The sequence below is a fragment of the Panulirus ornatus genome, chromosome 1, assembly GCF_036320965.1.
Source record: "Panulirus ornatus isolate Po-2019 chromosome 1, ASM3632096v1, whole genome shotgun sequence".
In the NCBI taxonomy this organism is placed as follows: Eukaryota; Metazoa; Arthropoda; class Malacostraca; order Decapoda; family Palinuridae; genus Panulirus; species Panulirus ornatus.
The window spans coordinates 58,622,154-58,648,663 of NC_092224.1; the positions used below are offsets into that span (position 1 = coordinate 58,622,154).

Below are 26,510 nucleotides of genomic sequence, written 5' to 3' on the forward strand. Positions count from 1 at the left end.
GAGAGAGAAGATCCACAGAAGATGCAAAGACTAAGGCTCTTCCTCCTCCTCCTCCTCCCGGAGAGGAGGGACTGCTGCTGCTGGTGCTGTGTGGGTACAACAGCCAGGCAGTCCATCCTGCGGGTGTGTGGGAACCAGGAGGGCATTACCTCTGTAAGAGTCGCACTTTATTTGCCTAAGTTAAAGCTGAGCAGACGAGCGACTTTGCACGTCACGATTCGCTTCTCAACTTCGCCAATATCGGAATCTAAGGAACTTTACTTACTTTACTTTCTAGATCGCACGTGGTATACTCCAATGTTATTATTCCGTTTACTTCTCAATGAATCTTTTCTTCTTCATATGCATCGAGGCTAAAATAGTCGGCCTCAAAACAGCTTAGGGTGAACTTAAAGGACAATGAGGCACAAGTACGTATAAATGAATAAATAAAACGTGAATATATACATACATATACTACATACGCTCATCCATAATAGAGAGAGAGAGAGAGAGAGAGAGAGAGAGAGAGAGAGAGAGAGAGAGAGAGAGAGAGAGAGAGAGAGAGAGAGAGAGCATGGAAAGCTAAACAAGTATTACCAGAGAGAAATACAAGGGGAAATTTAATTTCAACTTTTACGTTCCTCAATCAGTTTGACCGTGTCGATGCTGAGGCACTTCCCTGAAACAGGGAGGAACAGACCAGAAGGAGGACACGCCAAAGAAACCAGGCGAAATAAGAATAAAGAAAAGCGTAGCGTGATCAGAGAGTGGACGAATGGCACCCGAGTGGAAGACTCTTGAGGAGCGAATGTGGAGGGCATTATCATAACAGATGAGAGGATAAGCGCCGAAGCCTGAAGAACCATAATATCTTCAGCTGTATGATAAGATACTCACAAACACCTTATCACACATCCACAAGCACACGTCAACACTTATGCTGAAATACACACACACACACACACTATATATATATATATATATATATATATATATATATATATATATATATATATATATATATATATATACAAATCAGACTATGCGTTCTTGTGGTTACACCGCTATTGAAAAAACGCACCTTTGGCGAGGTGTGCCTTATCGTCGATGAATTTCTCACTCTAAAGGAACCCATCATTTCCCTTGCCAGTGGAAGTAACGCAGCCTTGAAGATCCCGGAACCCCTACCCAAAAATAAACCCCACAGACCGTTCTATGGTTTTCCATGATTGTATCATAAGCCTCGGTTCGTCCAAATGACATTGTGTCACCAGCATCTATACACATCACTCTATTGCGCTTTCTTCCACGCACGTCTCCCACCTTTCATAATCTTCAGGTTCCGACAATTCAAAGCCTCTTTCATTACTTCCTTCCATCTCTATTGCCTTTCCTCTCCGAACCCTTTGCTCCCTCCACTTCCCTCTTACGGCTCTCTTCGCTCATCTTCTCCATATGACCAAACCAATCCAACACACCCGGGTTTGCTCTCTCACTCATATTCTCCTTGCCGTCAAACACCACTGTTCTCCTAGCATGCCTTCCACGATCAACCTTCTGCACCTTATGTACTGTCCTCGGGCACTACGTTTCAAACACGTTCATATTCTTGTCTTACGCGTCTTAAAGATGAAGCGTTAAGGACAGACAACTATGCCTTCCAGAAATCATCCACATTCAGCTCCCCCTTCTGCTCCTAGTTTTAAAAAAAGGAATAATACAGGAGGGAAAGATTTCCAGTCCTATCGCTCCCACTTCCCTTTAGACGCCCTCTACGACATGCAGTAGACAGTGGACAGACCTACTGAGAGGGCGGAGAAACCAGGCCAAAGTTCCCGCTGGCCGGGTAAAAGGGGCGACGAAACTGAAGAATATTAAGAAACATGTTCCCAAACAAGAGATGATACAAACAGTAAACAAATCTAATAAAGTGTTTATAACTGTTTGCAATCTTTCCCTCACGTGGGCCACCCAGGCCCCTCTCCGGGCTGGCCCTATGGGACTACAAAGTGCCAACCCTTCCCCAGGGCCCGCATATGCTATCAGCGGTCGTGTGTGTGGGTTAGCAATCTTCCTCCACGATCCCCAGGAATGATAACCAGAAAGAGCATTACACGAGGGTCGTCATCCGCGTGAACAGAGCAACACTGACATTCCGTGGGCTGACCTTGGTCATGAGGAGACCAAAGAAGGCGTCGGCAACAAAGTTCACACAAGCAGACTTTATCCCCTCGTGCCGCACGCCACACGGGAGCCACAGGCATGGAATCAAGAGGGGGGGTGTACGTGCGAACGCTGGGCAGAGAGAGCATACGTACACTCTCTTTACCTAACGTTCTCGCTACTATTCCCAATAACTTAACTCCCTTTTACATATTCTTTCATCCTATCAGTGGCCTGAAGCTGCTGAAGCGAGCCCTGCTATCTCAAAAACAACTATTATCCTATCAACGACCTGAAGCTCCTGAAGCGGACATGGTATCAGCGGCCTAAAGGTACCACAGCATTTCTATCATTTCGACATCTATTTTAATGTTATCATTCTTACCTTCCTCTTCAGCCAGTCTCCTGCCCGTCCACACAGGCGACACATGCGCTCCTCTCGCCTGCCACAATAAACAACGTACCTGGAAAGATAAAAGGAGACATTTTACCAAAGGGAAAGACAGTCAAACGGCATTTACCAGAGGGTAAGACACTGTCAATCAGCATTTATCAAAGGGGAAGACACTGTCAAAAAACACAATTACATAATACTTAGAATTATTTATATCAAAGGAACGCAGTCAGATAACATTTTGCAAGGCATATGCTACTGTTCCTAAGATACGACCATGATTAAGATCTGTTCATTGCCTCTAGCGCCGTTGGGTCACTGTAGGGAGAGGACCGATTCGTAAGCCTCTGCTTCTAATCCTATGTAATTTGGTGTACGTAATCACAGAGCGGTTGAAGCAAAATCTGCTAAAAACATAAGGGCACTCAAGGACTCATTCTACGGAACAGGACCAAAAGATATGAAGTTTGTGTGTGTGTGTGTGTGTGTGACCGGACTGCCTGTTAGAGGTTACACCACTTGTGAAAAGTCAACTACGACGAACCTGTATCATTGTCAGATGACAAAACACAGTAAAGGTTCTTTAAAGAACTTACTGCTTGAAAGGAGCCCACCTGTACCTGTTACAGAATGCGGCGCAGCCTCTGTATGCAAGAACACTTGGAAAAGGGGGTCCTGCTGTACGGTACATCTTAAAAAGTTTTTATAATACCGGACGAAAAAGACAAAGAAGATAATACTGATGTGGTAATCGCATCAAATATCTAAGCAGATCATGAAACACCAAACACAGATGAAAACTAAAATAGATAAACTTACACAACGAAGCAGTGAAACTGGACAGTGTAGCACAACTTAACCAGACAAACAGTCTTGAAATCTGGAATGACACAGTCAACCTCCTAACTTGTTGCACAATACGACACGCCAGAAATAAAAAGGAGTGTTTTCCACCACATCCTGGGAACGCGAATGGGGAGGGATGAAGACGTCACTGTCACTGGAGTGGGACTTTTTAAAGTAAAGACGCTTATGATGTCTCAGAGTAAATGAGGAGTAGAAGCTATGGAAGATACATCTGCAGTCTTGCTCAAGAGAAGCGTCTCGCCCTCCTCCGGCGTGGGAAGTAAAAGGTTTTGGACCAAGATAAAGCATTTCCTACACCTTATGACCGTGTGACCTTCGGGTATGATGATGATCTGGCCTCTGACCTGATCGTAAAGGGTATGGCCATAGACCGGTCCATCTCAGGGTCGTGCTGTCGCTGTCTTGTTCAAGAAGCTTAAGCAGTGCATAGTGAGCTGTGAGGCATGTTATATATATATATAGTCTCGTACGTTCAGTGAACATTTAAGTAATAAAGAGCTGTGACTTCACCTCATTAAACTCAACCTATCGGTTGACCATCGATAATGAAACGTCATACAGCTACGTCATCATCATCACCAATCATCTTCACCGCCCAATCAGCTGTTTTCTTCATCTATCCTCTTCATCACCATCAACTAATACATCAGTATCTTCAGCCCTAATCCCTTATCAATAAAATCTTCCCAATTATCAACTTCCCTAATCCCTATCAACAAAATCCTCCCAATCATCAACATCCCTAATCCTTCCCATCGACAAATTCATCACTCACAAACATCCCCAATCTTTACCACAAAGTCATCACTACCAGCATCCCTAATCCTTCCTCAACATCATCATCTCCACCTGAGGCGCCTCCACCATCTACATCAACTCCACTGTGTACATCACTACTCACAAACATCCAGTACCTCCATATCCGTCCATCTTCACTACCCGAAAACTACCGCCAATCACTACTTAAACCACAGTGACCATCAACTACTCTCTTACGACTACTATGAACACTTCTACATCACAACTACCACCAGCCAACCCACTACAACATCACCATCACAATCCCTGTCACGGCTCATACAATCTCCACCATTTATCCTATCATTAGCACAACCCAAATCACCACCACGCATACCACCAGCGCCATCATCATCATCCCCTCCAACACCATCACCAACAATATCAACAATAACACCACCACTTTCATCACCATCATGAACACCATCATTTCCTCCATCATCAACTGCATCACCAACACAGATTCTCTGCTACCACCATCACCATACCACATGCACACACACACACACCGCTATCGCCAACACCACCATCATCTCCTCCACTATTATACCACCACCAAGAAACGAACAACGCCACCAACACGCACGGTACCACCTTACACCACCTACCACTGCAGGAGGGGGGGGGGGGCGCTGTTAGGTTACCGACCACCTACATGCCCCTTCGACCACCTATATTCCCGCGTCAACCACCTACATCCATGAATGAATCATCGAGAGACACGACCTCTCACAGAACTCACTAATCAAAGATGGAAAATAAAACACTCCTTTTCAATCAGCAAAACTTTCCAATGTACTGACGTATTAATATTCAAATTCCTGATATTCATCCAGTGACTGATATAAAATTACTTGACATCCGTATATATATATATATATATATATATATATATATGGAAAGTCTGAAGTTGATTCAATTAATAATAAACATGACATTAAAATCCTGTCTCCAATATATTTGTATGCATTTCGGAAATTCATTTGGGCAGACGAGAGTTGATATTACGAGGAAAACCATACCCTGACGTAAAAAAAATCTGTCCGAACCGTAAATCAAATCAATTATCGCATTTCCAAAGGTAAACATCATTGCATTTACGAAAATGAGCTTAATTAACGTGTCTCCTGATAAAAAGAGTTTATGGTGATTTCTGGACGCTAACACAGGCAGACGCGTATTCTGATTCAACATATATCTGTTCTGATTACATATTGACACAATGTGTTAAGATTCCGTCTTCAGTACTGAACCTGCTGAAGCTCCTTATGAAAAGATGAAAAAAAAAAAAAAATCAAAATTCTAATAAATCAGGGAATAAAGTTCATAGATTCTATTTCTATAACACATTTTTTACTCATCTTGTCTTCATCTATACCGACAAGGAAACAAAATTATTATTACAGTCTTCAAGCTGGCTACCTTGACACCATCAGTGTCTTCTGTCATCTGGGTTCCCCCATGTGACACCCACTACCACCAACACTACCATTACTACTACTACTACTACTACCACCACACTACTACCACTACCCAACACTACCACTACTACCACGACACCAACGCTCCCTCCTCCCACCACCACCAGCCTCGCCACCACCCTCCTCACGACTGAGTGGAGAATTTCACACTTTGGCACGGCAAGAATTCCAATATCCTGAGATCTTTTTACCTACTGAAGGAGGCGACGCCGCACACCAGCAGGCACAAGGTGTAAATACAAATTTTGTTACACAGAACACAACTCGCGAAGGGCTATCCCGAGCCGGCCAACCAACCCTTCTAATAACTCTTGGACATGACGACGGTGCGTGTGGCCTTTGACCTAACGACCTCTTGGGGAACGACCAAAGGCCAGGACATCAACACGTCTAAGGGTCGTATTGCCGTGCTCCAGGGAAGAGGGGGGGGGGGTTTCTATCGCGCTGATAGGGTTAACGTTCCGGGGATCGCCAAGCTAAAACGAACGCTTTCATCTTCCTCAAAGTAAGGACGACAGAGGTGTCCAACACAAGATATCAAAACCGAAGGAGATCGTGGCTCAAAAACGAAAAAACTTACAGGAGCAAAAATTTCTGCACCTGACCCCGTAATCTGGGAGCCATGCCGGGAATTCTGCAGTTCCACTTGGCCTTGTAATCTCAAAAGCTTTCCAATGATATCTTGTGTAGCGCCAGTGACGAGCATGTTGCTCCGACGATTACTGCTCTGCTGCCCATGACTGCGTCCATGTGATGACCTAAGCGGCGGTTATGAGGTATTGATGCCCCTCCTATGGTTGCTGGCGAGATCCACCTGTTCCTCCCTGAAGGTTGGTGAGGTGCGCTGTGATGCCACAAGGAAATGTCAAGGACAACTTGACACCAAAATATGACAATAAATGGGTGATAGCAATTTCTCGTATTATATATATATATATATATATATATATATATATATATATATATATATATATATATATATATAATGTGTGTGTGTGTGTGTGTGTGTGTGTGTACCGAAACCACAGCTCCCTTTCCACATCCAAGCCCCACAAAACTTTCCATGGTTTACCCAAGACGCTTCACATGCCCTAGTTTCAATCCACTGACAGCACGTCGACTCCGGTATACCACATCGTTCCAATTCACTCTATTACTTGCACGCTTCTCACACTCCTGTATATTCAGGCCCCGATCACTCAATATCTCTTTCACTCCATCCTTTCACCTCCAATTTGGTCTCCCGCTTCTTTTTGTCCCCTCCAACTCCGATACATAAACATATACCCTCTCCATATGTCCAGACCATTTCAACACTCCCTCTTCTGCTCTCTTAAACAAACACTCCCTATTACCACACATCTCTCTTACCCTTTCTATTCCAGACAGAGAGAGTCTTCCGTCATACAAGAGCAATCCAATGATTACCTCCCACCAAACTATAGCCGCCTTCCATTCAGTTCGCATCGTCCATACAACGAACGCAGGTAAAGCCTCTATTTTCCTAGCCACTGGCTCCGTCCTCACCTGTTCAAAGACTTGGCTAACATTAAAAGCACCGGGCACCCCCCGCTTCCCACCCTCTGGCTGATCCACAGTCCAAAGAGTGTAAAGAGACGCGACTTCCGTCTTCGGAGACTTTCAAACAGATTATTCCATCGATCCAAATGGATACCGCACGATGTTGTTTGATTAACTCTTCATAATATTTCAGACTCGGTGGGAAGTCCCCAATATCTGGATTAGCTTTATCCTTTGATTTCCCTTCGGAATAACGGTGTTTTATGGACCCGACGCCGACGCCCCCCAAAAAGGAGCGAGATTTGCAAGCGGGAGCTGGGAGGCGGCATTATCTTGTAAATGATGGAATCCAACCCTCCTAAAATTTTGCAGGGATTGCCTTTGCCCCCACCCCTCCCCCTCCCAAAAAAAGGGGGGGGCCTCTTGTTCATTACAGAGCCGTATCAAAAGCCAACTTTATATCATCACAACAAAAGAAGTAAATTGGCTCTCACGCGCTCAATAACCAGAGACCAATTATCCGGGCGGTATGGAATTTGCTTTCCCCAAAGAAATAAAAATGGAAAATTGGTTTCCCCTCAACCTCTGTGATGAAGCCGTGGTCGACCTTAATGACACACACACATCAGCGACTGACCACATCCAACTCTCCTCCTCTGTCCCATCAGCTCTTCCATCCCCATCCCGTTTCATCCTAGTTTCTCTTCCTTATTTTCTCTATCTATTCTGGTGCTTGTTTTTCACAGTTCTGTTCCATCCCCGTTTTCTTCTTTCCAATAATCATTCCCTTCTACCTTCGTCCTTCTCTGTTCCATCCCTCATCCTGTCTTATCCTATTCCATTCGGCTGCCTTTCTCCTCCCCCTCTTTTCATCGCTATCCCTTTCCCTTAAGACTCTATTCCTCTTTCCTCCTCCTTTCTTATATTCATTTTCTTCCTCCTCCTCTCTTCCATCCCTCTTCCTTCCCCTCCTCCTCCTCCTTTATCTTATCACTTATCCTTCCCCTTTCCTTTTCATTCATCTCTCATTTCCTCTTCCTGTTTCACCGCTCTTCTCTCTTCCTATCCTTCTTGTTTGTTCTTACCAGTTTTCTTTTCTTGCTCTTCATCACCCTCTATTTAAGCTCCCGTCTTTCATCTTCTATTCCATTCCAAATTCTCTTTTATTCTGTCCCTTTTCCTTTCTCACCCTGTCATACCTTTTCCTAATTTTGTCTGTTCCATTTTTCTCCCTTGTCTCCTTTTTTCCAGGCATTTTCCCTTCTCTCTAATTTCTTTTAGCTCTCTCTCTCTCTCTCTCTCTCTCTCTCTCTCTCTCTCTCTCTCTCTCTCTCTCTCTCTCTCTGCTGGTGTTCCACTGTTCCATCTGCGTTCCACCTTTTCCATTACTTCTAATAAACTTTTTCTCTTATTCTTTCCCTCCTATTTTTCATTTGATTTCTTCCACACCTATAAGTTCAAATCTGCTTTCTCTTCGTCTTCCCTTTCTTAAATCGGGCCCGTTACTCTTTAAAATATATTTCGTTTGTGTATCCATTGTTTCATTTTTTTTTTTTTTTTATAATTTCAATGAATCTACAATGTCCCCTTATCACAGTACTGGGTTAAGCTCGGCTCGGTGAAGTTAGATTGTTATACTAGGCTATGTCAGGTTAGGCTATGATAGCTTAGGTTACTCTTATTTTAAACCTTTCACTTTACACCTTGAGAGTAACCAATCTACCCTCCACCCCTGGTCTTCCCCTTCCTTTCTTGACCTTGTCACTCATCATCTCTTCACACACACACACACACACACACACACACCTCTTCCGTCCTCCTACCGTTTCCATTCCCACCCTGCTACCCTCATCCGTTGGTTCCTTCTCTCCCCTCGCCTCTAAACACTACCTCCCTTTTCCTTTTTCTCTCCTTACCACAACATCTTCACTCCCTTCTTTACAATCAGATACCTCGCTCCATCCTCTCTCACAACCCCTTTCTTTTTAATTCTTAATTCTTCCTATACCATCAACAACCTCCTCCCCTCCTCTCTTACGTCCTCCTCCATTTGCTCCTTCCTTTGCCACCGGCAATCTCCTCATCTTCCATCTCTGTTCTACAACAGCCTTGCCTTCCTCTCTTTCTACCCATTCCTCTTCAGTTCTGATCTTCCAGTCACCCTTCGTCCTTGGCCTCTTTTCTCACTTCCTTCTGTTCTCTCGTTCATCCACCCACTGCCTCCTCTCTCTCTCTCTCTCTCTCTCTCTCTCTCTCTCTCTCTCTCTCTCTCTCTCTCTCTCTCTCTCTACCCCCTCCTACATTCAGATCAGTCCAGCCGGAGTGAGGAGCCGGGTGCCCACCTGTTCTTGACACGACCGTGCATCATTACCGACAACCTCTACTATTACTGGCGATACCGTACTATCACCAGGACCTTGTGCTATCACCGGGAACTAGTACCACTGTCACTACTACCGGGAACTTGTACTACTAAGGGGAGCTTGAATTATTGCCATCAACCTCTACCATTTACCGAGGGAGTGTACCGCTATCTGTACACCGCTTGCTGTTGGAGTCGTGTATCACAAGATGGAAGGAAGAAGCCCTTGCCAAGGTAAGCCTCCTCCTCGCCTGCCTGGAACGCAATCCGATTTGAAGTTGGTTTAAGCCGCCCAATGAAGACTGTGGCAGCGATACGCGACCCAGGCCCCTGAAGACCTTGTTACGGCACACATGGACAGGCCAGTCCGCTATGGTCTATCTTTTTTTTTCTCTCATTTTTGTTTTATGCCCCACGACAACCGAAGTGACATTCTCTCTCTCTCTCTCTCTCTCTCTCTCTCTCTCTCTCTCTCTCTCTCTCTCTCTCTCTCTCTCCCTCTCTCCTCTTCCTTTATAAACCTTACTTCATGCTCGTTTTCTAGTGGTCGTCCTCTAACCTCGAGGCTCAATATCAGCGCAAAGAAGGTTCCTCGATTGAGGGCTTGGCACGTCTGGCTTCGCCAAGCTCCCAGGTCTCCTTTTCTAAAGTACAACCTAGTTAGTGGAGCACACACTCTAGATGAAGCTGTTCCATGTTGTACTTTATAGAAGAACAGACGTATGACCACCGCATTTCGTGTGATCCTCCCTACTTCGTCCTACAACGTCTCTTCTCTTCTCTTTAGCAGTTTTAATTTGCACATTTTACGCATTCGGCCAATCCAGAAAGACATTATCCTTAAAAGAAAGTTGGGAACGAGCCTTTCTTATCTTCTATTCATTTACATATCACGATGGTTAACCTGTGTCTACGTTCTACTATGAATAATCGACAGGCATTTTGCCCAATCGATGGGTTTTGGCTAACGGATCTTTTGGAAGTTAGCCTAGCTCAGCATTTCCTCCAAACACACACACACACACACACACATAAATATATGTGTGTGTGTGTGTGGAGAGAGAGAGAGAGAGAGAGAGAGAGAGAGAGAGAGAGAGAGAGAGAGAGAGAGAGAGAGAGAGAGAGAGAGAGACATTAGCGCACATTTATATTCTATCAGCGTCATCACCAGGACCCGACTGCCTCCCGTAGGAAAGTTCCCACAATACCTAACCCATCATCATCGCTGCAGATTCGACAGTTTCTTTTGTGGGTTCACTCTGTTGCCTCATCGCTCCTCTTACTAGGGTTCTCTGGCGCATCTCTCCAGCGGGTATGGTCAACCCCGCTTCCCTGTGGTATTGGTGTGTGACTTCTCGATGGACATTACCACGTAAGTTTAGGAGGCAACACTGGGTGATTAGGGAGCTATCTGTTTTGCAGGTTTTTCAGTGCTAAGACGCACAAGTGTTGCGTGTTACCACCAACAATGTCTGATACAGATGAAGAGGATGTACAGTTCCCTGGTGGGGGACAGAACTTCACAAATGAAGATGGGGATTTCGTCTGGTTAACCATTACTCTGTAGGATCAGAAAACTATAGATCCAACGTCCCAATCTTCCAATTATTTTTCCCGTCTGCATTTTCCATGCTGGACCTCCGTCATGGCATTGGTCAAAGGCCTTCGCGAAGTCTGAGTAAAGAACTCAAGTATTCGTTTTCCACCAACAATATCTGGGATCTTATCATAACGGTAAAGTGGTTGTAAGACACACGATCGTCTGTCTCAATTGTGTAGGTAGGATGAGTCTTCAAAATCTATCTCTAACACATTTATGACAAACGATTTCAGTACTTATGAACTGTACGATTAATCTATGTTTGCACTGTCGTGTAATTGCTCTGCTTCCCATTTTACGTAAAAGTGTTAAAAAAATACATGGCTTTTCGATCCAAATGAGCCTATTCTTCTCTCCCCCTCCTCATATTCCCCATTTCTGTTTCCTTCCATCTCTTTAGGAGTTATTTCTAATTGCTCTGCATTATTATACATTTCCATCGTGGCTAATTTTCCAGTTTACTGTCTCTCTCTCTCTCAATTCTTTCCCCACCATTTCCCATTTCTCTCTTCCATCTACTATCCCACTGCTTCCCATCGTTCATATTTTTCCTCTATCTCTTTCCTGTCTTTCCTTTTTCTACAAACACGTTCGAGTTTCTGCCTCTCGCTCTTTCCATTTCTCTCTTTTTCTATGTCCCTCAATCAACATTTTCCCATACCTTTCTACCTTCCCCCTTTTCCCATTTACTCGAGTGTTTCAAGGGCTGCTCCATCATTCTGGCTGCAAGGAGTTCCCTTCATTCGGGTGTGGCAAGGTTTGGCAGTGTCCCTTCGGCAGGAGTCCGCTCTCCTGTCGTTGCAGGGCCTCGGCCGATAGATCATCAACACTCCACGGGGGAGGAAAGGATGATCCATCGGGCTGGCGGTCACCTGCCGGAGGAACACAGCAACCCTTGCATCGCCTGAGTAAAAGAGCACCTTATACCACCAGTCTTACGGGCCATCCCCAACCGCACTCGTGTTCCCTGTTACCTTGAAAGGAACAATGGATAATCCATCTGCCATAACCCTGTAGGTACAGGAGCACAGCTGACGTATCGGAGGAACGCAGCAACCCTACACTGCCCGAATATATGGAGCTTCTTGTCACAAGTCTGATGGAGTAGATCCGACCATACCATTTTTTTTTTTCTCCCCTTCTAGGTGCCCACAGCATCGGCAGTGGTGGTAGGACCCCAGCAAAGACGCCCTATCGCGATGGTGCACACCTATGTCCTTAGTTATCCACGACTTTAAACAAACACATCTCAACCTCAGTATATTTTCTGTCCAGCTCTACTTTTAAAAACACAATGTACGTGAACTTCCTAGTAAGAAGACTCCTTTCGACGTGTCTGATGCGACAACCTTCCTATCTTTCCGTCCATCCTCTCGGAGATTAAGCAGATGTATCTGGCAGTAAAGTGGGGAGGAAAGAACAGTCGGTGCCATCAGTGCATCAGCGGAGGCACCGTGGTGGAACAGCAGCTCCCTGGCCATCACTTGACGCACAAGAGAATGTCTTGCTGGGACACACAGGTGTGGGATACTTACACCTACAGTCTTGGTCCCGAACATGATGAATAATATGTAGGGGGTCTAAACGATGGTTCATTCTTCCCACACTACGCTTCTGGGTAAGCAACAGACATGACTAATGAAGTTGGATTCTTGTGAACATTTGCCAACTGGGAAGATATTGCTGGATACAGATTTCTTGCCAAGGATCAACACAACCCTATCCTTTCCTTTGTCACCACTGCCTCTGTGACCACATAATCTATAATTCACCTTAAGATGTTTCTGGGAAATACATTCTTCAAGTGGCAAATGAATACGAAAAAAAACACTAACTCATATCAGCTACACGAAGCCAATACCTAAAACAAAAACTACATAAGACACGCAATTAATATGATCATCTGTACCCCAGCTACCTCTCTCTCTCAAATTCTCCGGCCGCAGCCGAGCCGAGGCTACACGCTGTTTATTCCTGGCATTAAGCCCTTGTATTAACGCGATTACCTGGAACCAATCAACATAATGAAATCAACCAGCTTCTGTGATCACCCAGACTAATACAGACAACCGGGTACGACCACAACGGCGCTCCTCTCGTGTGCAAGTTAATATTCCCACCTCCTTTATGGTCCTGGCGAGAGATTGGACGCTCAGTTACCACCCCGCCCCTCCCCCAAGGAAACAGGGACAGAAATGGCTCCAGTGTTTTATGTCACCATTTGCCAAATCTTTTAAGACAGTACCGTGAGGCGAATTTATTACTTCGATGCTCCACACAAGCTATTAGGTCTCTTTGCGGCGCTGGGTTCTCCAGACTCGCTTGCCTCAGCACACCCACAGTTTGCGTTCCTCGAGTACTCAAACACTTGATAATCTCCCTCCTCCCCACAGGGCTTCACTACACACGTCATCTTCCTTCCTCGCACAGTCACCACCACAGGTCCCTGCCTCACATCTCTGAGCCAACTTTTAACACTTCCTCATTTTTCCTTTGATGCTAAACTTCAAACTCTTTGCTCATCTCCCTCCACTATTCATACTTTTTCCACTTCAAGGGAAAAAAAAAAAAGGGTTCGAACCCCAGCTTTCCAAGACCCTGGAACTTGTCTCGACTCACCGCCTAACAATCACCATCCCTCATATTCATTACCCATCCCCCCACTCACTCACTTTTACTCACTCTACCTCGCTCTTTTCCATGACCTACTACCCCCCTATCAGCAAATACTTTCCTTCGTTCTCACTTTGTCTACCTTGGCTCTTCTGGTCGATCAATGGCTCTTTAATACCTTTCCTTTAGCTCCCCCTCACGATACTCTCCTACAGGTCTGTCGTGGCTGCGGCATGCCCGAAAAAGAGAGAGAACACCTCAAACATCCTGGGCACTTAACTCTTCGCCATCTTGCCAACCATCATCGGAAACACCATAGGGACATCTACAGTTACCTACAGAGTGTACCAGACCTGTGGAGGATACGTGGGCTTGAGAGCTGAGGCTTACCGACAACAGCCTGGTCGACTAACGACCCAGTCCAACAGCCTGGGCTCAGCCCGTTGGTGTGAGGGGCTGGAGGACCTGACCATCTAGTCACCGATGTTGCAACCCTCGTCTCAACTCTGCCCTTCCTGTTAACTCGAGCCAACGTGAACACACCCAACCCGTGCTTCCACAAAGCCCAGATTCTCGGAAGCTCTGAGTAGACAATGACGGAACTGCCCGCAGCGGAACCCGAGACCTCTCTCTCTCTCTCTCTCTCTCTCTCTCTCTCTCTCTCTCTCTCTCTCTCTCTCTCTCTCTCTCTCTCTCTCTCTCTCTCTTCGTCAATGGAAACCTCAATATAACCCCAGCTAACCTCCGGTGGCAACCTCCGGTGCCGAACCTTCCTACTTCCAATCCCATCCCAGCCAATTTATCCTTTTCAGTTCTGAAATCATGAAATGATATTTTCTTTTTTTCAATGTTTTCATTTACTCCCTTCCTGAGAGCATTTGACCTTTATCAATTTCGTACTCGCTTTCTCGGTCTCGTTTTCTTGAGAGAGAGAGAGAGAGAGAGAGAGAGAGAGAGAGAGAGAGAGAGAGAGAGAGAGAGAGAGAGAGAGAGGTTCCTGGACATCAACCAAAACAAAAATCACTCGTCTCGACTCCTTGAAGAGCCTTTCATAAAACGTCTCGAGACTTCTACACAGGTCCTTATCATCCTGATCATGTCACACGGGTTTTGAAATGCGTGACACAGACTCACTCCCAGCATCTTCAACGGGGCCTGATCGTCTAGAAAAGATGATGAGAGTCCAAGAGAAATCCACAGTAATACAGAACTTGTAATGCGAGTCCTGGACATCCTACAAACCCTCTGAACATCCTCAATTAGCAGCACCCATCTACCGTGTGCCCTTACCATCTGCAACGTCCCTGAGCATCCTGCGCCACCAGTCCTGAGCATTCGACACGCCCCATGACCACCGTAAACAGACCCTGAGCATCCTGTACAGGATCCACGACCCATAAACCGCCTCAGAACATTATCCATAAGGATCTGTCCATCCTTAATAAACTCTGAGCATCCTACAAAGGCTCCGAGCTTATGCAATAAATGCCCACCATCCTACACAGGCAGCGAGCATATGCAATAAACGCTCACCATCCTCCAGAGGCCCTAAGCACGTGGAATAAACGCTCACCATCCTACAAAGGCCCTGAGCATATGCAATAAACGCTCACCATCCTACAAAGGCCCCAAGCATATGGAATACACGCTCACCATCCTACATAGGCCCTGAGCATACAGAATAAGCACTCGGCATCCTACATAGGCCCTGAGCACATGGAATAAATGGTGAGCATCCTACACAGGCCAATGGTATCCTACACATGCACTAAGGATTCTACACAAGCAGGGGACCGCCACTCCTCCCTCCTCCTCTTCCTCCTCCTCGGAAATAAGAGAGATTCCTTCATGTCCCGACCCGACGGAGGACCTGTTGCTGGCTTAACTCCTGACCTCCACTTTTTATTCCCAGGCAGGATCGTCTCTCTCAAAGCTCATTAGTCTGTGTCCCCTGAGCAACAGAAGGCTAGGATTGCTCAGGTTCTGGCTGAGAGGGACGGAATGTGATGACTAGTTAGGCTCTAGCTGAGAAAGACGGAAAGTGATGACTGGTTAGGCTCTGGCTGAGAAGGACGAAATGTGATGACTAGTTAGGCTCTGGCTGAGAGGGACAGAATGTGATAACTAGATAGGCTCTGGCTGAGAGGGATGGAATGTGATGACTAGTTAGATTCTGGCTGAGAGGGACGGAATGTGATGAGTAGTTAGGTTCTGGCTGACACAGACAGAATGTGATGACCAGTTAAAAATATGATAACCAGTTAAACTCTGACTGAGAGGGACAGAATGTGATGAGTAGTTAGGCTCTGGCTGAGAGGGACGGAATGTGACGAGTAGTTAGGTTCTTTCTGACACAGACGGAACATGATGACTAGTCAACCTCTGGCTGAGAGGGACAGAATGTGATAAGCAGTTAGGTTCTGGCTGAGAGGGACGGAATGCGATGACTACTTAGGCTCTGGCTGAGAGGGATAAGACGTGATGAACACTCAGGTTTGTAGTGGGACGGGTCAAAGAGTGAGGAGTCTCTACGCTCTGCCTTAGAGAGAGGAAGATAATATAACCTATGATGGTTCTTGAGAGGAAGACAAAATCCGAGGCTTGCCCTACTTTTGGGAGGGCGGGAAAAGAGGCGAGAATTTGACAATTCTCAAGGGACTGAAAGGGTGACGATTTCCGCGGTTCTTGTTAAGATGGGCTGTTATAAAGACTGGAGTGATTTCGGGCGAGAGGACCTTGTTGAACACTCTAGAGTCCTGATGTGGTTGTCGGTGAGGACGACAGAGTGTGAGGTATGCCGTGGAAGTGGTTCAGGATGGTACAGTGTGAGGACTGCCCTGGTTCTGGGTGAGGAAGAGAGTATGAGGTAGGCTATAGTTCTGGGTGAGGAAAACAGTGTGTGAGGATGGCTGTGGTTTCGGTTGAGGACAGAGTGTGAGGACTGCTGTGGTCCTGGATGATGATGAGGATAGAGTGTTAGGACTGCTGTGATTGTGGGCGAGGAAGACAGACTGTGAGGACTTCTGTGGCTGTAGGTGTGGAGGACAGAGTGTGAGGCCGTCTGTGTTTACTGGTGAGAATGACAGAATATGAGGGGCCACCACAACACTGTCAATAACACTTCGACTACCACAACTACCACCATATCACCAATTACCACCAGTACCACAACAACGTTTCTATTATCATAACGACCAGGACTTCCGCAATAACCCGCCACAATATATCACCAATAACCAACTACCACAACAACGACAACAGAAGCAGCTATAACCACTAGACTACAACTATCCCACCACAATCACAGTACAAATCACAGGCAACCACTCCACACACACACACACACACACACACACACACGGCATCAGCAGTCACCACAACCACAAAAGTAAACTTATTATGACTATTACCACAACATCACGAGTTAATACTACAACCACAACCACCACCGCAGCAGCAGCAGAGAGACAACACAAGGAGACAGTAACGAGCGGTTCGTGACCCCTCCGGCCGAGGCGATCTGCAATTTACAGGTAGGTTCAATTAGCTGTGCACGGCTGATTGTCTTGATGATAATGAACAGCGCATCCTCCACATGACCGTCACGACCAGTGATGGAAGTGATAGTGATGCGGGAGAGATGGGAGGGGGGCGACATGATGGTGAGGATGTTGTCTTGCGATGGAAAGGGTCATGTGAGGCTGAGGGCACTGGTGATAGTGAGAGTGGTGATGGTGAGGTGAATGATAGTGGTGGTGATGAAACCGAGAAAGATGGTGATGGTGAGAGGGTGGGAGGATGGTGCAAAGGGAATGGTAATGCTGAAAACTACAGTTAAAGTCGTTTGAAAACATGGCCACTTACTTACATAATTCTTGACCTCTTGAGCACGAAGGTATGATCTTAGACGGCGTGACCTTTGACCTGAACCTTATGGGTTCGGTCAAAGGCCACGCCATCATACCCAAAGGGTCGTACCGTCGTGCTCATCGAGTCGTGCTTAAGGGTTAGTACTTTCACACCTCCTGGAGGGAGGGAGAGAGAGAGAGAGAGAGAGAGAGAGAGAGAGAGAGAGAGAGAGAGAGAGAGAGAGAGAGAGAGAGAGTGCCCTTATCCCTGCCCCTGAAGAACACACAGCTGCTCGATAAACCTCCATGAACACGAGATTTGGGCTGGATTCCCCAACGGGGACTGTCGTAACCTGCTTACGTTGAAAACCTCTTAAAACCGACTTTCAATTCATTTTTTACTCAACCCTTCCTCACCCATCTTCCCATCTCCCACGACGCCTCAATAATTCTACCATTCGACAATATAAGACATACTTGGATGCACGGCAACATGTAGTGTAATATACGTTGCACATATTGCAAAGACTGCCCGTAATAAACTTGAGGTCTGTTCAAATGCTGAGCCTTATTATGTGAACGCTTGCGCAGAGTATACAAGAGAACTGCTCTCACATCCAAGGAGGCTCTTGTTCGGCAAACTTAACTTTAAAACAATCTAACACACCAATCATCCCAGTCCGGCTGTCAAATTGGACCCCACCTGACCTACTCCTTAATGTATTTTCTTTTTCCTCTCTTCTGAAAATGTTACTCCGGTTTCTGCTCGTGGAAACCGATGTTTGTGTGTCCTCCACACAACTGACTTTAAGCCACGTAATAAACGACACGCCACGGTGTCACGTCCTTACTATGAGGCCGTTGGCAATTCATGGGTTGTGGTGGTGCGCGCGTCTTTCCCTAATACAGCTGAGCTCTGAAACTCCTCTCCTTCCCATGTTTTCTCCCAAAAGCTACGATTTGTTCCATTAAAAACAAAACAAAAAAAAAGCAGGTCTTTCTCTTCTTCCATAGATTTTCATTTTTTACCTCAATTATCCGTCTCTTTTTAGACCCTTTTTTTGTTACATCTGGGGCTTGGAGTCGGTGAGGACATTCGTCCGTGAAGGAAGCCTTCAACATAGAAAGAAAAAAAAAGTCTTACAAAGACCGAATTCCCAGCTATGTATCTTCTCTTCCCTTTCACTGTGGAACACACCTACGTAACTGTGAAAGTCGCAGTGGCGGTGGACAGTGGTGTGACTGTGAATGTGGCAGCAGTGGGGGGGTTAGGATCATGATGATGGTGACAATGAAAGTGGTACAAGATAGTGACGATGGTTAGACTAAGGATGGTGAGGAATAGCACATGGTAAGATGATGATGACGACCATGATGACGATGATGATTGTGATAATGATGATGATGGCATAGTCAAGGTGAGACCTCACACTACTATATCCTCCAACAAGGTCATAAATCTTCTGTGGATACCTGAGACCACACAACGTAACTCAAACTAAATGATGACCAACACGAGTGAACCAATCACGTTCGTCTGCCGGGATTGATGCACAAAATTATCCACTTCAGAATGATCATCCATCGTGTATTGCTGGAAATAATCGAAGAAACACCAAAGGATCTTATAGCTAGAATCATCAGAGCCATTACCCAGTTAACTGATCCGTTATTTACGTAAAAAGAAGCTTTGCTCAAGACAATAAAATTGTGAAAACAGATAATGAATTTATCTTTTAGTAAAGATTTATACAAAACTGGAAAAACAGATGATGAACTTATCTTTAAGTAAAGATTTTTTTAATAAAATTGTAAAAACAGATAATGAAATCATTTTGGTGAATATTCATAAAATAAAACTAAAAAAAAGATAGTGAACTTATCTTTTAATAAAGATTCATACAATGAAATAGTAAAAAAAAAAAAGATAATGAATTTATCTTTTACGATTTATACAATAAAACTGTAAAAACAGATAATGAATCTATCTTTTAGTATAAATTTACAAAAGCAGATACAATTCGTGTTGCAGCTCCTGTCACAAAACCAGCGGGTGACAGCATTTTTGCAACACGACGTACGCGGTCAGGTGATATACTGTCAACATAAACGCAGACTGGTGAACCTTCATCTGAGGCCCATGAAAGATACTGAAAAATGAGTGAGTTAAGCCCCTAAAATGCTCTTCCCAAAGCCATCTTGATAAAGGGAATGTTCCCCAGTACTGGAGGTTTGCCAATGTACAGTAACTTCGATGTTCAAGGAAGGTAGCAAGTTCCTGCTCGTATAGTACACCGCCGGAATTGTTTGCCGTTCGTAGCCGTGTAAGCCCAGGGAAACCATCATTGCCAACACGATTCATATACGTTGATCGTCCATTTGATCAGCGAATCGCAGCTTGGTTCTCCACGCAACCGTTAATGTCCGGAAAATATGCCTGTCTTCTTTCAAGACGCATGATGAAAAATAAAGCAGTTAATGTCCATTAAAGAGAATTTTCTGAGCATATGATTAAAGTCCCCCCCATTAATCAATACTGGCAAAAGTCACTTGGTATTTTCTGATGATGTACTCCAATGGCTAGAAAATTTGTAAACAAAGGGTACTTGGGTTGCGATGAGCGGTCAAGCTCCAATATGGCTAGAAGTAAAGCTGGAGTGCCGCAGAGATCGGTCTTGGGACCAATTCTCTTTGTGAAATATATCAATGGATGATCATGGAAAACAGGATATCAAAGTTCGCGGTCAGTAATGAGTTGGAAGGTCAACCAGTAGTGAGTTGGAGGGTCAACCACAACAGAAACTGAACGTCTACAGCTGGAAAATAGACATCAGACCGACAGAGTAAGCGGCGGAAAGTGAACTTTAACATCGATAACTGCAAAGTTCTACAAACTGGGAGTAAACCCAAAAAATACATGCTGTTCACCCATACAATGTTAACCGTTTAGACAACAATCACAATCCTTAGCTTGGTTTTCGACGAAGTGGCTCATGTTTGCTGACAAATCTACTTGATTTCCGATACGAAATAATCAGTTTGCATGATGTAAGTAAATCAGTTGATGTCATCTAGTCTGATTTTCAAAAAGCATTCAGTAAAGTTCATCCATAAAGATCAAGTCACATGGTACAGATGGGGTCGTGCTTCGACGATTAGGAAAGTGGCTGACTGGCCATAAACAGAGAGTCGTGATCAATCGTCAAGTCTTAGAATGGTTAAACGTAACTAGTGGTGTGCCACAAGGATCAGTCATGGGACCGGTTCTTTTTCTCATACATCATAATGATATTAATAATGTGCTACATTCGCGGAAGATACCATAGTGGGAAATATATCTACACAGCAGAAACTTCAAACTCGTATAGACAAATTGACGGACTGGGTTAACAGGTGGCACATGAATCTTAATATCGATACGTGCAAAGTTTTACATACTGGAAGTAAAAATCGAAAAGCGAGCAACAATATGAAATCTACCGATCTACAAAAGGTCAGTGAGGAAAAGGACTTATGTGTCATCTCTGTTGACCCAACGCCAAGCCAGCAGTGCACAGAAGCAATAAAGAGGGTGAAGAAAATTCTTGGATTCATAGGAAGGACTTTCGAGTTTGAGTCTCGAGAAATTATCCTCACTCTTTGTCTACAACTCAATGATGCATCCCTGTCTTAAATATGCGCTCAGGTTTGGTCATCCTATTTGAGGAGAAGAAAAAGGGTGAGAGTACAGAGGTGAGCTACCAAGATGATTCCCGGCCTAAGAAACAAATCCTATGAGCGCCGAATAAACGAGTTAAATCTATTTACCTTAGAAAAGAGAAAGTTGAGAGGTTATCCAATAGAGGTATTCCAAATCATCAAAGGCTTCGATTATCTCGATCTAACAAGCTACTTAAGGGTGGATTCGTCTGATTTCACTCGTAGTAATGGATATAGACTTGTAGGCAAACATTTTACGTCGAATGAGGCCAAGTATTTTCATTCTTTCTTCATTGTGATTGTTAACGTATGAAATGATTAACCAGGGCAGTTGAAAGCAGTACCACCGATACATTTAAGCACAGACTTGATACATATTTCGTTTGAGATCCATGACTGACATTAATTGCATCGCCGTAGCTACACGATAATTTATGTTTCCATTCTCTTCCACTATCACAAACAGCTAAGTTAGGACCCAGTGATCTGTTGGTGTCTGAACTGTTGTACTCAGCTTTATTCAAATATCTCCAATGACCTAAAAGTAAGTTAGCAGGGTGTAGCTTTACGTTTCTGATCTCCTTTACCATCAAAAACAGCCTTGGAAAGGACCCACTGCTCTGTTGCTGTTCGTATTCTTTCGCAAGCCTGTATTTGTTTTACCTCGTCGGTGTCAGTAGGTGTGCTTCCGACGCTCGAGCAGAGAAACGTCGGCCCTGCACAAGCAAAGAGACGTGGGCCCTGCATAAGCAAAGAGACGTCGGCCCTACATAAGCAGAGACGTGGGCCCTGCATAAGCAAAGAGACGTGGGTTTTACATAAGCAGAGAGACATGGACCCGGCATAAGCAAAGTGATGTGGGACCTGCATAAGCAGAGACGGGAGTCCTACATAAGCAAAGAGACGTGGGCCCTGCATAAACAGAGACGTGGGACCTACATAAGCAAAGAGATGTGGGCGCTGCATAAACAGAGACGTGGGACCTACATAAGCAAAGAGACGTGGGACCTACAAAAGCAAAGAGACGTAGGCCCTGCACAACCAAAGAGACGTGGGCAATGCATAAGCAAAGAGACGTGGGAGCTGCATAAGCAGAGACGTAGGCCTTGTACAATCAAAGAGACGTGGGCATTGCATAAGCAAATAGACGTGGGACCTGCATACCTTTGCACCTCTTCAACAGGTGGTCTTCGAATACTTTAAAATCGCATCTTCCTTTCGTAACACAAACGATAACTCAAAACCGTCATTGTGTAATATCTCTTTTTGAAGCTTAGCGCTGTGTTTAAACCATATGACAAGCGAACAAAGAATATCTAGATGGTAGTGCCCAAGACTAGTTCACCAGGAGACTGTTGCAGAACACGTCTAAGGTCGTACGAATCGTGAAAGCAAAGTTTGATGCTACATTTCACGACGGTACGAGCGGTCCTCGAACGCGACGATGCACCACCTTGAGCGCGGTGTGGGAGCCTTGGGTACGTACGCAGGGGTTGTCTTTGACCCGACTCCTTACTTTCAGGTTAGAGACCAAGTCGTCATACCCAAGGGGCATACCGTCATGCTTAAGGGTCGTTCCGTCGTGAACGAAGGTTGTACCGTCCCGTTCAAGGGTGGTACCGTCCTGCAACAAGGTCGTACCATCATGTTCCGAGAGTTGTACCGTCATGCCCAAGGGACTAAGCGCGGTGAACACACCACAACGCCAGCTTGATACCTTGTGGGATTCTCGGACGAGGCCGGCATTGTTCTTTAGTATTACCTGCAATCTTCCCACAGACTACTATACTCTTTTCCTTCGCTTATGAGAGAGACTCCCAACGGCCCAGCTACCTCGAGACACTCGCTTACCTGAGCTTCGTTATGGCCCCGGGTCGTCGGCCATGTGCAAGGCATCTCTGTCTCTGTTAACTTTATTGTCACATGTGAGAACGTCTGATCCAGTACTTAGATGAAAGAGGTACGCAAATATTTCACCCTGCACTACCATGTAGCCCTAATAGCAGTTATCAGAGCCTGAAAATGCTCCCTTTAATCTCGATGTATATTCATACCTTTAGAGGGTATACATATGAATAACGATACCAACATTCAAAAACGGCACACTAAAAATGAAATATTTCCAGTACAATCCCAGCTCAACATGGCCAGTACCTTGATTCTTTGCAGTAGCACAACACCCCTCCCATCCACACACCACTGCAAAATCGTCCATCAACCCACGAGCAGGGGTGAAAAGCTAACTCGTTTCACACTATAGCACACTACTACACTCGCAGATCCCCAACCTCCCTAACACAAAGATTATTCATATTCAAATGACTGGACGAACACTAAAACACCTGCCTTTCAACCTAGTCTTAAATCTATGCCACCACAAATACACTCATTTGAAACTGCACTTCCCAGACGTATGCGAGTTACAGTTTCTGGTCTAGTGTTCCAGAGACTACCCATCCCCTCTAAAGTTACCACAATTCAGTATATCAGAAGACGTCTCCTGTCTAACACCATGAATAAACTGAACACTTGCTCCTACACTGTCCTGCACGCAGCCAACAAAGACCGACACTCAGCATCATCATAATTCTTGACACGTGTTCCCGCCCGTGGACGAGGCTGGCTGGCTGGCTCTCTGAGCGCTGTGGGACTCCCTTACACGGGGATCCTAGATGAGTGTGTATTACGAGAGAGAGAGAGAGAGAGAGAGAGAGAGAGAGAGAGAGAGAGAGAGAGAGAGAGAGAGAGAGAGAGAGAGAGAGAGAGTAATTTTCCATGCCGGATACGATTATTAATGGCCAGTTAGCTTAAGGCAACAGCAAAAAAAAATAAAAAGAATCTTCCCAGCACACAAGACTCCATTTCCCAAACCGTGGAAGGCAGCAGACACGTCCCAGCAGATCTGACTTTACGAACTGTACAACGCTTGATTAAAGGGACCTCCGTGTAGAATGTTATTCACAAGCCACAGTAAGATTCTAAGGCCTGCTACCCTGCCCATGAGGGTGTAGCCATCATGGATCGCGACTAGACGTCATTTGTAGAAACAGATGATGACCATGATGGAGGAGGAGTACGTCTGTGTATGATGGTACGGACGATCGCGTGAACAATCCTGCAGCCTACTGCTGTGTACGTCACGGTGCTGCGTGATTTAAACATATATGCAGATTTTTAAGTTGTCCATTCATAATGCTCTCTCTCTCTCTCTCTCTCTCTCTCTCTCTCTCTCTCTCTCTCTCTCTCTCTCTCTCTCTCTCCCTCAACACAACACAAGCAACAGGACAGCCTCAAATATATCTCAACAACTCAAGTCTGTCTGGGCGTCAGGATTCGCACAGTGGCGCTGCTGACACTGATCTTCCACCGAAAAAAAAAAAAAACTCTTGCCGACTCGGACAATAAGAAGAAAAGAGTCAGTGTATAGGATTACCCGCCTTGTTAGCCATCCACGGACACAGAAGAAAGATACAGGTCGTCTTCTCCAGTGTGACGACACAGTCGTTCGTCTGTGAGAATTTACAGGAATTACAAATTCATCTCAAACACCTTAAGGGAAAGTGTAAGCCAAAGAGGGGTCGTCATGATGCAATATTTGAATGGGTCGTCTGTGGCTAAAAGTTTACGATGGGTCGTCCACTGGGCCCAAACCTGCGATGAGTCGTCTTTAGGATAAATCCTTGTGAGGGGTCGTCTCTACAGTAAAGAACGGTGTTAGGTCGTCTCTGGTCAAAAGACCTATGGTGGGTCGTCTCTGGTCTCCAAGACCTGTGATCCGTCCCGTCTTTCGATAAATACTTGTGATGGATCGCCTCTGGCTGGGCGTGTGTACGGCAAGACACACTCCTCGGGGAAGTCATCGAACTCGCCCCACAGAACACTCGAAATACACCCTCACGGGAGAGGTGTTCGTATGACTTGCGAAAGGCCCCTCCAACCTCCCCCTCCCCCCTTTACACACACACACACACACACACACACACGTACGTCCTATGTGATGCGTCTGAATATCCTGGGAGGGTCAGTACCTTCGTTCACGCTGGCGTTGAAACTGACATTCTGTTCTCGTACGTTCAGTAAGGCAGTTCCCGTTGACCGTTATCGCAATAATGGTTTCATGAGCGAGTTTCACACCCGACACTTCTGTCTGGTAGAGTTAGAGCAAATGTGACATTTCGCACCGGGAGAAATCATTACCTAACACTAAGTTAATTAGCTGCTGTAATTACCTTGCTCTACACCTCTTATCTTGCACGCAATTACCTAAGCCACGCACGATGGCCATATTTTACCAGATATTTCCACTAATTGGCCTAAGATTATTCCATGGTCACAAATTATGCGTCAAATAACAGGATTATTAAAGGCAAATGAGAGGCAAATTATTACATCTCGCCCGGGAGTTATTGTAGTTAAGAATAGGGTCATTAAGGCAAGGATCCTCCTCACACGTCACACAGATACAGGAACCTGTGTAGTCTGGGAGGTTCAGTCTTCGTGTAAGAATAACAACGTTTTAAACTTGTCACAGATGCGGCACGCGTTATGATACATGGCGGGCCGCCTCTAAAGGTAATTGCATGATTAAGAAAACGGAAGGTACAAGTTACTTTGAGCTTCAGGCACTTGTTGCAAGTTTCAGGCACTTAAAATCAGGCACGATGCAAGTTTCAGGCACTTAAATTCTCTTACTTAATGCAAGTTTCAGGCACTTAAAGTAAGCTTCAGGCACTTATTGCAAAGGTTAGGCAAATATTCTAAGCTTTATGCACTTACCATAAGCTCTTGGTAAATACTGTAAGTCTGAGCACTTACTGTAAGCTTCTTGCGCTTAATTCAAGCTTAAGGCACAAATTGTAAGCTTCAAGCTTTTACTGCCAGCTTCAGGCACTTAGTCAGCTTCAGGTTCTTACTGTAGGGTTCAGGTACCTATTATAAGCTTCAGGCACTTACTGTTACCTTCAGGCTCTTACCGTAAGCTTTAGGCACATACTTTAAGCTTTGGACATTTTCTGTAAGCTTAAGGCACCTACTGTACGCTTCAGACACCTACTGCAATCCTTAGGCATTTACTATAAGCTTTAGTTATCTACTGCAAGCTTTAGGCACCTACTACAAGCTTTAGCTATCTACTGCAAGCTTGATACACATACTGCAAGTTTTAGGCAAATACCAATAAGCT

At 45.2% G+C, this 26,510-nt stretch overlaps 1 protein-coding gene across 2 annotated transcripts in view; it reads right to left on the reverse strand.

The window, feature by feature from the left end:
- Ptp99A (Protein tyrosine phosphatase 99A) overlaps window positions 1-26,510 on the reverse strand; it is a 1,440,930-nt gene that overhangs the window by 1,378,168 nt on the left and 36,252 nt on the right. For both annotated transcript variants that reach the window (XM_071662728.1, XM_071662717.1), the window contains exon 2: window positions 2,531-2,609. In XM_071662728.1, coding sequence (XP_071518829.1) covers window positions 2,531-2,609 — 79 coding nt within the window. The remainder of the gene's footprint in view (window positions 1-2,530; window positions 2,610-26,510) is intronic.